Here is a 12,335-nt window from a genome sequence, read left to right as displayed (position 1 = left end):
GTCGAGTCCGATTTGTCTGGAAAATCTGCCTTTGATTGGCTTGGCGCGGTGAAGAAGCCGGACAGTTGGTGGGGCTTGGCTCACTGTATGGTGTACAGGACAAAAGGACGTGGCCAAGGGGGCAATCAAGGGCACACGATTAGATTATGAGCCTACAGGCGGCAACACCAATACGCGTGGGCCTTGGTGTTGGACCCGGAATGAGCACCGATTTGGCAAACTTACCACCCAGCTACGCCGACCTCGCCGGCCCGAGAAGCTCGCTGCAGGCCTCACAATCCCAGAGGACTCGGCCACGTAGCCAGGACGATGACCCGGCCGAAAGTCGCGAAGATGCATGGAGTCCTACAGACGATCACGCGGCATCTGCTGGTGGTGGCCCCTCCAAGAAGCGACGAAGGAGCCGACGAGACCAGGACAAGAAGTTTGATTGTCCCCACGAAGGATGCGATAAAAGCTATACTCGCGCCGAGCATCTATATAGACACCAGCTAAACCGTATGTTTTCCCAATTTGACTACTCACCCTGCTGCTGCTGCTAACAGTTCACATTTCCAGATACACCAAAACAGATCTTCTATTGCGATTTCCCCGACTGCACTCGTTCCTTTGTCCGTCAGGACCTCTGTGCCCGTCATAAAGAGCGCCACACCGCCCGAGGCTCTCACCTGCAACGGAAAGATGCACCTCTACACACTATAACACCGATGGCTAATACAGTGCCTTTAACTGGATCCGCGTCGACGCCTTCTTCAGCACAACCGCAGGTCCAGGCCCTATCTTCCCCGGATCTGCTCCGGGCTCGGAGCGAGACGTTTCTGAATAGCAACAGGGTGGCCGCATCGCCGGGGAGCCATGGTCCTCACCCATCAACTTCATCCCCGGCACGCGCCTCAATCGCTTCCACTTCCCCACAGGCTGGAGTCGAACATTTGCACTCGCGGAGTCAAGGCGGTCCGCTAGGCCGCTCAAATAGCGATAGCAGTTACCGACCCCAGACCAGTCTACGGGAATTGCAGGCATCGTCTCCAAGTGCGCCGAATCATACACATTTTGAGCGCCGCCCAAGCATGACCGGCATCGATGCCAATCAGCGAGTCTCTCCAAACTCTCCAGCACATTCCATGCCTCCGGGGACTTCAGCGGCACCAACGTACGTGGAGACTACGTGCGGAGACAATCTGCAATTCTCACCATCGATGAATGTCACCTCATCCGTCTCCACCTTGGGATATAACCACACTTCCAATATGACAGGGATGAGCAACGCTGCATTTGGACTCCAACGCCCCTATGTGCCGCAGCATAATCTTTCCACGTTTTCCTCGCTTCCACCGCCCACCCATCCGATAGCCACCATGACAGCCCAGGCAGTCTCTTCGGTGGCCTCCGAAGCTCCTTTCAAAACTTCTCCCCCAGCGAACACCACTGCTGAACTCGACAATGCCATGAGGGCTGCAGCCGGAGCGGTGACTGATGCAAGCCTCTTGGATCAAATGGCAGCTTTTTCAGTTCCCATGTTTGGTGAAGGATACGTCCGATCGCCGTTCAGTCTTGGCGATAATTTTGCTTGCTGGCTATTTGACCCGCCGCCTTTTGGCAACGCTGGATCTCCTCCACAAGTACAGACTCTGGATCCGACTGGGTACCCAGGCGCATTTGACCCGTCTGGCATGCAGTTTCAAAGCAGCTATTACAGCAGCGGTATTCCGATGGGTGGCATGTACCCACCACCGCTACCTCCTCAGCATCCCATGACCGTCACCTCTATTCTGGACACAAATCTGCCGGAGTCTGTCTTGTCAGAGGAAAAGAGGCAAGAAATACTGGATCTCATTCAAATGCGGTTTAATGAGACCGGCCAAGAGCCTTTTGGAAAACAAAAGGAAACTTTGCTGGACGGGGACCGCGATCAAGATAACCATATTCTGAGCTTGCATATGATGCAGACTTACATTAGCTCGTACTGGTACCATTTCCACCCACAACTTCCGATCCTCCACAAACCAACCTTTGTGGCCGATCGGACTCCAAACTTGTTGCTTATTGCAATTATCGCAATTGGAGCCTCTTGCTTGGACAAGATGCACGGATATGATATGACAACAGCCTGCGCTGAGCTTGCTAATTTTCTCGCATGGCATTTACGATGGGAGGTGTTTAGCGACGCCGACTTTCGACCACCAGCAAAATTATGGATATTTCAGACGCTGCTCTTACTGGAGCTCTATGAAAAGATGTACTCGACTCGGATGCTTCACGAGCGCGCTCATATCCATCATGCAACAACCATCACACTTATGCGAAGAGGCAGTTCCCTGATTGGAAGATCGCCGCTCGATTCGCCGCCTAGCGTCCGTGACGACAAGAGCCGTAGCAACAGCGGCTCTGTTTCTGGTGCACCATCCGTAACCACGCCAGAGGAATGGTGGAGCCAGTGGATTGCCAATGAGGCTACTCGAAGGGCGGCATTTGTTGCATTTGTCATTGACTCGACGCATGCAACCATGTTTGGGCATTCCGCGGTCATGGTCGCCCACGAAATGCGACTGCCTCTACCCTGCGACGAAGCCCTCTGGTCCGCCACGAGCAGCGCCGAAGTGGGACGCGTCGAAGCTAGTCTCCACGCCAATGGCGTCAAGCCATTGACTTTTCTCGAGGGTCTGAAAAAGACACTCAACGGTCAGCCTGTGCGAACAAACTCTTTTGGTCGCACTATTCTCATGGCCGGCTTGCTCAGCGTGAGTTGGCACATGAACCAGCGAGACCTCCAAGTAAGCTCTCTCGGCGTCACACAAGCATTGGGCGGACGAGACAAGTGGCGTGGCGCATTGACTCGGGCATTTGACTTTTGGAAGCGGGATTTTGATGATTTACTCGTCTCACAACCCGACGGAGTCTCTACGCCGTATCACTATTCCAACGGGCTTGACGAGGAAAATGTCTATGAGGGTCGAACCGTATTACATCACCTTGCACACATGGCTATGCATGTTGACACTGTCGATTGCCAAATATTTGCCGGCGCAACACGCCTGCTTGGTCGGAGTATAACAAAAGTCGACTATCACGCCGCGCAGCGACGAATGCGAGAAAATTGGGCACCATCGGCACGAGCTCGTGATGCCACGTTTTATGCCCTACGTTTCCTCAGACAAGTGCTTTTGCCGGAAGAGAATCCGCATATTGGACCCGCAAAGGCAGCATCGGCACCCGAGACGTTTGATTATTCTGCGCGCGACGATTTCTTGCTCAATCGGCCCTGGGTATTGTATTATTCTGCCTTGATTGTCTGGTCCTATGGATTTGCTCTTGATGGAAGAGTACAGCCCGGTCAACTGCCAGACTTGAGCACCACCGAGCTCAAAGTCCGCGACATGCGCGGCTTCCTGAGGCGCGTGGGCGGAGTCAGGTCCCCCGACGACCTTGCCCATATACGTGATCGAAATTCATGCATTGGAATGCTGATGCTGCTCAGCGACATGTATCAAAAAACTAGATGGGAGCTGCTCCACGAAGGGGCAAGGCTGTTGAGCATTGCTGGAAAGAAGTTGAAGGGTGAAATTGAGTGATGCCCGTTACTGGACTGGGTCATTCGATCTCGTAAACCTTTGCTGATCCCCGTGTCTGTGGGGTGTCGTCTGACTTATATAATATCCTCATGTTTCTTTTGTCGCTATCCGCCAGCACGGCGCTCATGCATTTTTGCTTCATCTGACGCGCAATCTGCATATCCTCACCTTATTTTCTTTTTCGTTTTATGGGTTGGAATCGGAGTATATCCTCGGCATACATGATCAAACAGGGTCCATCTAACGGTCTTACATTACTTTTTTTGCATCTGATATGGCATATACCTCATATCATCCTTTTTCAACATCTCAACATCTGCAAATTGTTGGTTGACTGCGGGGTATTGTCGTTGCATTTCTGTTTCTACTTGTTCTGCCATGGTATAACCTATCTTTTTTTTTTTCCCTTTTTCTTCTTTCCCCGTCCATTTCCCTTGATTTCCCTCTCTGTTTTATCTCTGAATTCATCGTCTTTACAGGGACCCTTTTTGGTTTTTGTTTCTCAGATGTGATGCGTCATGACATATATGGCCTTTTGCTTTTGCTTTTTCTTTTTCTTTCTTTCTTTCTTTTTTTTTTTTTTTTTGCCCTGTTCATTGTCTTTTGTCTCTCGTCATCTTCCTCTTCTTTCTCCGTTTTTCCTTTCCCTTCTTCTTGTTCCTCCATTGTCGATGTCGTTGTTGTCGTCAGCTTCTTCTTGATTGCGTCTCGACATATTGTTCTGAAAGGTACATGTCACGTCATTTCGAAAGCGTGTATCCTTTTCTTTTCTTTTCTTTTTTTTTAAATTTTTTTTTGGCATCAATTTGGCGGGAAATGCTCATCATTTTTACTTTCTCCCTTCACTATATCTTCGTTTTGTTGGGGCGACACCCACTTTCTGCAAAGGATAACCAAATTACATGTAGCGTTCTAGCCAGTTATTTGAAATCTGAAATTCGAAATCTGAAAACCGAATTGCTTGATTTTTTGCTCTTGAGCTTGTAATTCTCAAATTCTCAATTCTATACAATCTCAATGATTCAATCTCTCAATTTCTCACTCATAGGTCTTTGGTTTTTGACCTTGTCTCCTTGGAATGAATAGCTCTTGATAACGAAGGGTACTATCTGACTATTCGATCTGTATTTTCACGCTTGTATACAGACTTGCCATTTTATTGATCAACACCGTTGCATTGGGGTTTTGTCCCATGGTTTTACAGTGAAACTTGTCGTGTGGACCGTGCCGTGTAACATCATAGCCACAGACGTAACAAACATGTAGTGTAATACCCACGGACATCAAAGCCTTGTTATACTATAGTCACACATACAATAAAGTCAGAAAAAGCGAGAGAGAAAAAGAGGATTGCATCTTATTTCTTTGAATTCTATTCTGCTACAAACATGTAAAGATGTGGTCATTTTCGCTGGCGGCGCTGACAGCGCTGACGGAACTGGAACTGGACTCGACTGAGCCTAACGCGCGCGAGTTTGCCAGCTTAATTAGTTTGTCGGCAATCGGCCGACGCAATCGGCCATTTCCTCGTCCGTGTAGATCCGGAAGCCCTTTTCCTTTGTGACGCTCGCAAGCTGGACGTTCTTGGCGTCGAGCTTCTCCTCCATGACCTGCTTCAGGGTCTTGAGGACAAGGGTCTCGGCCTCGGGAAGTGTCAGGGACTTGTGGTACTCGTTTTGCAGCTCGGCTTGGGCGCCCTCGGATCCGGACCCGATTGCTTTGGCGTCGTATCTGTAGAATGTACCTGATGGTTCGGCGTGATAGCTATCGCAGTATTAGTCGGAATATACCCTTAGATCTGAAGGGAGAGGAAAAGAGGTGCCAGGGAAACGGGGAATTGCACATACAGCTGAGGACCATCTTCGTCGAATCCGGCAATGAGTAGAGCGACACCAAAGGGCCGACTCATGATGCTCTCCTCGCCATCGGCTCCCTCGCCGAATCGCAGTGCCAAGTCGCAAATGGCTTGTGTGCAGCTCTCCACTCGCAGGGGCTCGTTGTAGTTGAATGCGTGGTTCTGGGATTCTACTCGCGCGTGCTCAATCATGCTTCGCGCATCGGCTTGCAGTCCACTCATCGCACAGCCAATGTGTCTGTCAATCTCGACAATCTTTTCCACTGAGCTCGTCTCTAGCAGCGTCGATGTTACTCGCTTCTCCACGCCGAGGATCACGCCTTCTCCTGTAGCTACCTATATGTATACCAAATCTCGGTGTCAGCTATTGGTCTTGTATTTGAATAAATCCGGGACACGACAGTAGAGTCTGTAGCGTCTAGAGGGTAGATTGGTGAGGCGGGTAAGATGTAGAAGCGTGTGACGTACTCCTATCGCGGTCGAGCCTAGCTTGATGGCTTCAAGAGAATATTCGACTTGGAAGAGACGCCCCTCGGGCGAGAAAGTGCTGGAGTACCACGTCAGTTTGGATGGTCCTAAGAGGGTTGGTTGTTTGCATGGACGCCTTACTTGATACCACGATCTGTACAAGTGATCCCACAATTAGCTTCTTATTCACCAGGACCGTGTCTTCCAAAGTGGAACCGGAGGGCCTTACCATATTCTGACCGTGCAATGAACATCTTGGCGGTTGTCTATGAGGTTTCGGGGAGTGTGGTGTTGAGTTGAGCGAGGAAGGGTTAGGAGATGCGCCCAATGTAAGAATCGATGTATGATGCCCTGAGTCAAGGTGCCTTTGTTCCACTAAGCACAGTTGAAAATGATTGTAGGGCGGAAGAATGAAGCTGTAATATCTGGGGAGAATAGCTAGACCAACTGGAACATCTTAGTGCTATGATGCCCCCAGGCAAGCAGTGAGCATACGCAAGGTTGCACTAGTGATTACCCTACGATTTGGTGAAGCTCGGCCTTTTCCGTATTTGGCACCCTCTAAACACGCCCAACGTTACTACACGACGCGCCCTCTCCATTCGCGCATAAGTTTATACTCCAACGACATTTATTATTGACGACGCCTGACACGACGGCAGAAACTGTAAGGCTGTCGACGACGCATGATTCAATGCCGAACTGGCCGCGGCAGCAGTCATGTCGTCTTCTTCAAATAATGCCCGAAGCTCAAATACACATGGCGAACGGCGCATGACGGTGCCCCACCTACCCAGCAGTGCCAGGCCGAGAGCAATGTCTGGCCGTGACATTGACAATGACGACGACAACGACGAGTGGGATGCGCCTGCGCTGCGCAAACCGAGGTCGCCAAAGGGTAGTACGTCGCCGAGACGGGCAGTGTCCGGTCCGTATAGATCGGTCGACGGAGGAAGTAATTCCTCCCGAGAACGGCGCGCAGAAAGAATAAATGTCTTCAAGAAGGAAAGCCTGATCATGCGGACGCGAAGCCCTGTCAAAAGCTTTGACGATGCGTCCTATCGACCGGACAAGAAAAGGGAAAAAGACAGGAGCAGGCCGGGGACAAGTCATCGAGCAGCTCCAAATAGTTTTGGTGCTGGGAAAAGGGATTATGAGGGATCGCAAGGTTGGTTTCACATTGATATTGTGCCTTTTACAACACTCGCTGCCTCCATTTTTGGTATGATTCGCTGTGTTTATTCATTCAATTGCTGACTGTTTATTTGTCTTCTCTAGATCCTTGGAATCCGCAGGTCTCACTCATACCACATACAACCGCTCCTTTAGCGCCTCGAATAACCATTGCTCCTCTTGCCTCCGATGCGCCTCAGTCATTGCAGCCACCACATCTGAACCAACTCTCTCTTGCGGCGCAAGAAAGCGCCATGCTAGAGGACCTCACTTTTGTTTTCATGGGTTTCGAAGGACAGTATATTCGCTTCGCCAACAACTATAATCCTTCCGAAGATAAGGATCGCTTGGCCGGTCCAGAATTTCGAATATTGTCGGGACTGGACCCGTCGCTACGGGACTTGACGACTACAATGTTAAAGATGGCAACACATTATTCCGCCATCGAAGCCTTCGTGGATGTGCAGAGCAGAGAGGAGTTTGGCGCTGTCAACCATGCTTTATGTGCGGCTATTCGAAAGATTTTGAAAGATTACCTGATTCTCGTGGCGCAGATAGAGCATCAAATTTTCACAAACCAGAATTTCACACTCCATCAGCTCCATCTATATGTCCTACCAACAAGCCGTGTGCTTTCTGAGCTCTACTCTGTCGCACATGAGATACTGCGAAAGAACTCCCTTCTAGAAGAAGATCTAGAAGACTCAAGCGACGAGTTTGATGATGTTGAGAGGGTTCTTGAGTCCTTGCGAGAAGGAGGGGACCTAGGTCCTGGGAATATACCGGGAAAGAAGATATGCAAAGGAGGCGGTGTGTTAGGCCTTTTGACGAAGCGGCTTGCCTCCATGTCGGGAGACCCCGCGGCACGCGATCTGCTGACGACTCTGCTGAGGGAGGCAAGCCGCCCGTATATGGATATGCTCAATGAATGGCTACACCGTGGCGGCATCCGAGATCCCCACGGAGAGTTTCTAATTCGCGAGCAAAAGAGCATACGTCGAGAGAAACTCGAGGAAGATTATACAGATGAGTATTGGGAAAAGCGATACACAATCCGCGAGCAGGACATTCCTCCACAATTAGAGAGTGCCAAGGAAAAGGTGCTACTGGCAGGGAAATACCTGAACGTGGTAAGAGAATGCGGCGGGGTAGACATTAGCAAGGAAGTCAAAGACATTCCAAAAACGTTTGATGACCCAAGGTAAATCATGCCCCCATCCTTTCAATCTTTGATTCTCTCTTTTCACTGCTGACTGCTTGTTCAGGTTTCTCGAAAACGTCAATGCCGCATACGCCTATGCCAACGCTTCCCTACTCAACCTGCTCCTAACGACCCACGCTCTTCCAGCCCGCCTGCGCTCTCTAAAGCACTACTTCTTCCTCGACCGATCCGATTTCTTCTCTTACTTCCTCGAACTGGGCGCATCGGAGCTCAAAAAGCCCGCAAGGGGCGTCAACGTCGGCAAACTCCAGTCATTGCTAGATCTCGTACTCCGCCAACCAGGCAGCGTGGCCGCGCAGGATCCATTCAAAGAGGATGTCAAAGTGCAAATGAACGAGGTCTCTCTGACGAAATGGCTCATGCGCGTCGTCAGCGTGTCCGGCATCGATCAAGACGCTCCCGGTGGCGGACTCGACAGTTACCAAGCCCCCGCGGCGCTCTCTGCCGACGAAGACAAGAACAATACCGGATTCAGCGCTCTCGAACTCGATTACTCTGTGCCCTTTCCCCTATCACTTGTCATCAGTCGCAAGACCGTCCTACGCTACCAGCTTCTTTTTCGCTATCTCCTTTCCCTTCGCCACTTAGAAGCACTACTAGTCAATTGCTGGATCGACCATAACATGGATCGCAGCTGGAAACATAAAAGCTCGAATCCCCGACTCGAGCGATGGAAGAGACGTGCCTGGACCCTCCGCGCGAGAATGCTCGTCTTCGTCCAGCAATTATTGTACTTTAGTACCGCCGAGGTCATTGAGCCGAATTGGCAGAGCCTCATGGCTCGACTAGACGACGGCAGAGAGCCTGGATCTGCGTCGACGTTTGGCAGCAACGGTAATACCGGCAGCCGTAATGGCGCCGCTCTAGTCAAACAGCCCACGCGCACCGTAGACGAGCTGATGCAGGATCATGTTGATTTCTTGGATACGTGCTTGAAGGAGTGCATGCTCACAAACTCTAAACTCTTAAAGGTATGTGTCTTTTTATTCTCCTTTTCTTATTTTATCATTTCTCAATTTCTCAATTGCTCATATCTCATTTTATCATCTCCATTTTTTTTTTTTTTGCTTCTTTCCCATTGCATTGCCCTTTTTTTTTGCTTGTTCCATCTTTTCTCAACCCATCCCTGCCCTTTCTATCCCTCGATGTCTCTCAGCAAAACCCTCTGCTTCATCCCCTCTTCAAACTTATCTCAGCACGACTGACTCTAATCCCAAAACCCATTGCAGATCCACTCCAAAGTCATGACCACATGCACCATGTTTGCCACTTACACCGCCTATCTCTCGCGCAGCCTCGTCAGCGCCGACCCAGATCTCTGCGCCGGTTCTTCTCCCGCCCTCTCTTCTTCGTCCTCCAGGCCCGGATCATCCGCCGCTCATTCTCATGCCAATAATAATAACAACAACACAAACGCCAACCTCAATGCCAATAACGCGCCAACATATGATCCACACCGCATCGACAAGCTCATGGATATTCTCGTCAAGTACGAAGACAACTTTAGTCGCCATTTGAAGATCCTTTTGGACGCGCTCAACTACTATGCTGCCACCGAGACGGTGGTCCTTCTCGGGTTATGTGCGCGGCTTAGTGCCGCGACGGATGGTGGCGGGGCCAGTGCGACGTAACGTCTGTCCTTCGTTATCTTGTTCGTGTTCTTCCTTGATGTTTCTGTTTTCTTCTCCAACTTCTTCTGTGCATGGATTAGCACAATTGGTAAAGTTTACAAAGAATTGCATGTCACGCTGGCCGAGATAGGGGTTTTCTTTTCTTTTTTTCTTCTTTTTTTCCCCGCGTTTATTTTATTTGCATGTATATGCGAGATATCCATGGCGTTGTTCCTTTCCTCACCTTTTTTTTTTGGGAATTTCAAGGTCCAGTTGGCACTGTGTTTTTTTCAAGTCATTTGATTCATTCTGGTAACACCTGATCCTTGATGATAAAGATCAAGGCGTGAATAGAAGCAAAGCACTGCAAATTTCATATAAGAGTTACATTTTAATCAGTATGCAAGCCAGGCGCCTGAAGATGTGCAAGAACCCTCCCGGAACAAAAGAATGCGCCCTAGGTATGATACAAAGGGAGATAAAAAAGCAAATTACTGAAAGAACCAAGAAACAGAGTAGAGCGAAAAGAAGAGATCACATTAGGCCAAACGTCAACTTTTGAATCATACGCCAACAAAAACAACAAGAGTGAATGGGCAACTCGAGAGACGAAGAGAAAGAGATTACTCGTCCGAAGAAGCTTCCGACTCCTTGTGCTTCTTTGACTTCTTCTTCTTCTTGTCCTTGACTTCGCCATCCTCTTCTTTTCGCTTGCGCTTCTTCTTCTCTCCAGCGGCGTCTTCCTTGGGAGGGACAAACTCCTTTGCCCGCTCCTTTTGCCTCTCGATTGCCTTTCCGCGCTGTTGCTCTTCCCGCTGCTCCCGTACTGCACGCTCCTTGGCCTGCTTGCTGAGGAAGTACTCGCCCGATTCGATCTGCAGGTCGACCTTGCTCTTCTCCTGGGGTGGCGGGAAGGGCGTGTACACCTTCTTCGCCTTGTCGGTGACCTTGAAGGGTGTCCGGCGCTTCGACAGGTTCCGCTTCTTAAAGTGCGGCAGGAACCGATCCCAGCTCTCATTCACGAGCTCCGGGTCCTTTGCCAGTTCTCGCTTGATCATGAGCTCCTTGATATGGTAGATGGGGTGGATGTTGGCCATGCAGTCTTCCACAATACGTCGCAGTTCTTTAAGGCCCTTGAATGGTCCCATCGCACTGACCGTGTTACCTTGGACCAGAATATAGGTCTCGGTGAGCAGCTCGAGAGCCTTGAGTGTGGATCCGTTGGGACCAAGGATACGTTGCCGTCGCTTCACGAAACGTTCCTTGTTGCGAACAAGGCTGCGGATCTTGATAACATCGGCGGCGACGCCGTCCTCGAGAATCTTAACTGCCTGTTGAATAAAAAACATTGTCAGTTGGCATTGTACAGTCTCGGCAATCCTAACACATGATGCCTCTATCGAAGCAGCCGAAGAAGACTTGATTTTGAAAAAGAAGGGCGAACGCCCAGTGTGCAGTCGTACCTGTGGAGCTGGAACACTTCGAGCAAGCAGTTTGATGAGATCTCGAGCTTTCAGGATAGCGGCCGGGTCATAAGTCTTTCGAGTCGTTTTCACTGTCATGCAACCCTCAACCAAGTCGAGCGTGCAGGCAATTCCTTGCTTCTCGAGTGCCCGAGTGATCATCGGCCATGCTTCCTTGAGATAGACTTCGCGGTATTTAGGAAATAGTGTCGCAAATGATGATTCCTCAGTGAATGTTCCCGCGGCATTATCTTCGGGCTTGAACTCTTCGATCTAATGCAGGATGAAGAATTAGTAGGACGAGTCTCAAAGGATTCATTTGCTCCTGTATTTTCACCGGAACTCGAAAGAGACTTGTGGGACTAAAATAACACACCTTCCATTTATCGATATCATCCGTATCCCACGGCTTCTCTAATTTGTGTGTGGACGGCATCTTTACTGCGTTTTGCTTTGCAATACGATGTGGGAAATTCCTAAAATGCAATGATAGAAGGCGGTGGCAGAAGGAAAACTATGGGGGCCGATATAGACTAGTCCGCTTTAGGTAAGCGAACTCATGAGTCCGATTCAAACACCAGGAAACACCAAGATAGAATCTATCCATGTTTTCGTTACAACGTTATTTTTATCTGATCTGTTGTTCACTGTGCAGGTTTCGCACTCGCAAATATGTCAGAGTGCCTAGAGCCCAAAATTTTTCTAGGATACCGAAATGACATCTCGACAATTCGGTCTTGAAGCTGGAATGGCTTTGTCATTGCCACTTCTGAGAAGTGACGAAGTCAAGCAGAATTACTGATCTTTTTGATCTCCCGTCACTCAGATACTCGTATATATTCACAGGATTGCGTTATCTGGCACCCTTGAGCTTTGAAACCGTCCTTTTATACAAGTGACGGTTCCAAATGAAAAATTTATCGTATGCTAATATCAAGGGAAAGGTCATCTGATCATGGTACATTTATGAAA

The 12,335-nt window shown here is 49.5% G+C and overlaps 6 protein-coding genes across 6 annotated transcripts; 4 read left to right on the top strand and 2 right to left on the bottom strand.

The window, feature by feature from the left end:
* Positions 1 to 146: 146 nt before the first annotated feature.
* Positions 147 to 3,572, top strand: L228DRAFT_258802 (hypothetical protein; the record flags this gene model as incomplete). Its single annotated transcript, XM_018334106.1, has 2 exons — positions 147 to 498; positions 559 to 3,572. The coding sequence occupies 2 exons, from the start codon at positions 147 to 149 to the stop codon at positions 3,570 to 3,572; spliced, it is 3,366 nt and encodes a 1,121-aa protein (XP_018190924.1).
* Positions 3,573 to 3,666: 94 nt separating this feature from the next.
* L228DRAFT_75188 (hypothetical protein) lies at positions 3,667 to 4,146 on the top strand. The gene has a single exon (XM_018336830.1). It carries the CDS (start codon positions 3,761 to 3,763, stop codon positions 4,082 to 4,084), a length of 324 nt encoding a protein of 107 aa, XP_018190923.1. The 5' UTR covers positions 3,667 to 3,760; the 3' UTR covers positions 4,085 to 4,146.
* Position 4,147: 1 nt separating this feature from the next.
* L228DRAFT_75187 (hypothetical protein) lies at positions 4,148 to 4,622 on the top strand. The gene has a single exon (XM_018336829.1). It carries the CDS (start codon positions 4,305 to 4,307, stop codon positions 4,557 to 4,559), a length of 255 nt encoding a protein of 84 aa, XP_018190922.1. The 5' UTR covers positions 4,148 to 4,304; the 3' UTR covers positions 4,560 to 4,622.
* A 282-nt stretch (positions 4,623 to 4,904) lies between these two features.
* On the bottom strand, positions 4,905 to 6,344 carry L228DRAFT_244193 (N-terminal nucleophile aminohydrolase). Its single transcript, XM_018331861.1, has 5 exons — positions 6,125 to 6,344; positions 6,037 to 6,049; positions 5,896 to 5,974; positions 5,420 to 5,763; positions 4,905 to 5,336 (listed from the first exon to the last, which is right to left on the bottom strand). The coding sequence occupies exons 1-5, from the start codon at positions 6,147 to 6,149 to the stop codon at positions 5,060 to 5,062; spliced, it is 738 nt and encodes a 245-aa protein (XP_018190921.1). The 5' UTR covers positions 6,150 to 6,344; the 3' UTR covers positions 4,905 to 5,059.
* A 160-nt stretch (positions 6,345 to 6,504) lies between these two features.
* On the top strand, positions 6,505 to 10,111 carry L228DRAFT_75177 (putative spindle pole body component). Its single transcript, XM_018336828.1, has 4 exons — positions 6,505 to 7,063; positions 7,174 to 8,269; positions 8,334 to 9,261; positions 9,520 to 10,111. The coding sequence occupies exons 1-4, from the start codon at positions 6,616 to 6,618 to the stop codon at positions 9,919 to 9,921; spliced, it is 2,874 nt and encodes a 957-aa protein (XP_018190920.1). The 5' UTR covers positions 6,505 to 6,615; the 3' UTR covers positions 9,922 to 10,111.
* An 86-nt stretch (positions 10,112 to 10,197) lies between these two features.
* Positions 10,198 to 11,833, bottom strand: L228DRAFT_227292 (ribosomal RNA assembly protein KRR1). The gene is made up of 3 exons (XM_018330446.1): positions 11,740 to 11,833; positions 11,364 to 11,636; positions 10,198 to 11,231 (listed from the first exon to the last, which is right to left on the bottom strand). Exons 1-3 carry the CDS (start codon positions 11,797 to 11,799, stop codon positions 10,524 to 10,526), a joined length of 1,041 nt encoding a protein of 346 aa, XP_018190919.1. The 5' UTR covers positions 11,800 to 11,833; the 3' UTR covers positions 10,198 to 10,523.
* Between the last annotated feature and the right edge of the window lie 502 nt (positions 11,834 to 12,335).

Source organism: Xylona heveae (genome assembly GCF_001619985.1).
Source record: "Xylona heveae TC161 unplaced genomic scaffold L228scaffold_2, whole genome shotgun sequence".
Taxonomy (NCBI): domain Eukaryota; kingdom Fungi; phylum Ascomycota; class Xylonomycetes; order Xylonales; family Xylonaceae; genus Xylona; species Xylona heveae.
Note: the sequence above shows the minus strand (reverse complement) of the source record. Positions and strands in the feature narration are given on the sequence as shown.

Bases quoted from the DNA above. Each gene is read 5' to 3' on its own strand.
- L228DRAFT_75177 (XM_018336828.1), top strand. From the start codon at position 6,616: ATGTCGTCTTCTTCAAATAATGCCCGAAGCTCAAATACACATGGCGAA. The intron at 8,270-8,333 runs GTAAATCATGCC...CTGCTTGTTCAG, and splicing joins AAAACGTTTGATGACCCAAG to GTTTCTCGAAAACGTCAATG. The intron at 9,262-9,519 runs GTATGTGTCTTT...AACCCATTGCAG, and splicing joins CAAACTCTAAACTCTTAAAG to ATCCACTCCAAAGTCATGAC.
- L228DRAFT_75187 (XM_018336829.1), top strand. From the start codon at position 4,305: ATGTCACGTCATTTCGAAAGCGTGTATCCTTTTCTTTTCTTTTCTTTT.
- L228DRAFT_75188 (XM_018336830.1), top strand. From the start codon at position 3,761: ATGGGTTGGAATCGGAGTATATCCTCGGCATACATGATCAAACAGGGT.
- L228DRAFT_227292 (XM_018330446.1), bottom strand. From the start codon at position 11,799: ATGCCGTCCACACACAAATTAGAGAAGCCGTGGGATACGGATGATATC. The intron at 11,637-11,739 runs GTGTGTTATTTT...ATCCTGCATTAG, and splicing joins ATGATATCGATAAATGGAAG to ATCGAAGAGTTCAAGCCCGA. The intron at 11,232-11,363 runs GTACGACTGCAC...TTTATTCAACAG, and splicing joins GAAGTGTTCCAGCTCCACAG to GCAGTTAAGATTCTCGAGGA.
- L228DRAFT_244193 (XM_018331861.1), bottom strand. From the start codon at position 6,149: ATGTTCATTGCACGGTCAGAATATG. The intron at 5,764-5,895 runs GTACGTCACACG...GTATACATATAG, and splicing joins TAGGCTCGACCGCGATAGGA to GTAGCTACAGGAGAAGGCGT. The intron at 5,337-5,419 runs GTATGTGCAATT...ATACTGCGATAG, and splicing joins GACGAAGATGGTCCTCAGCT to CTATCACGCCGAACCATCAG.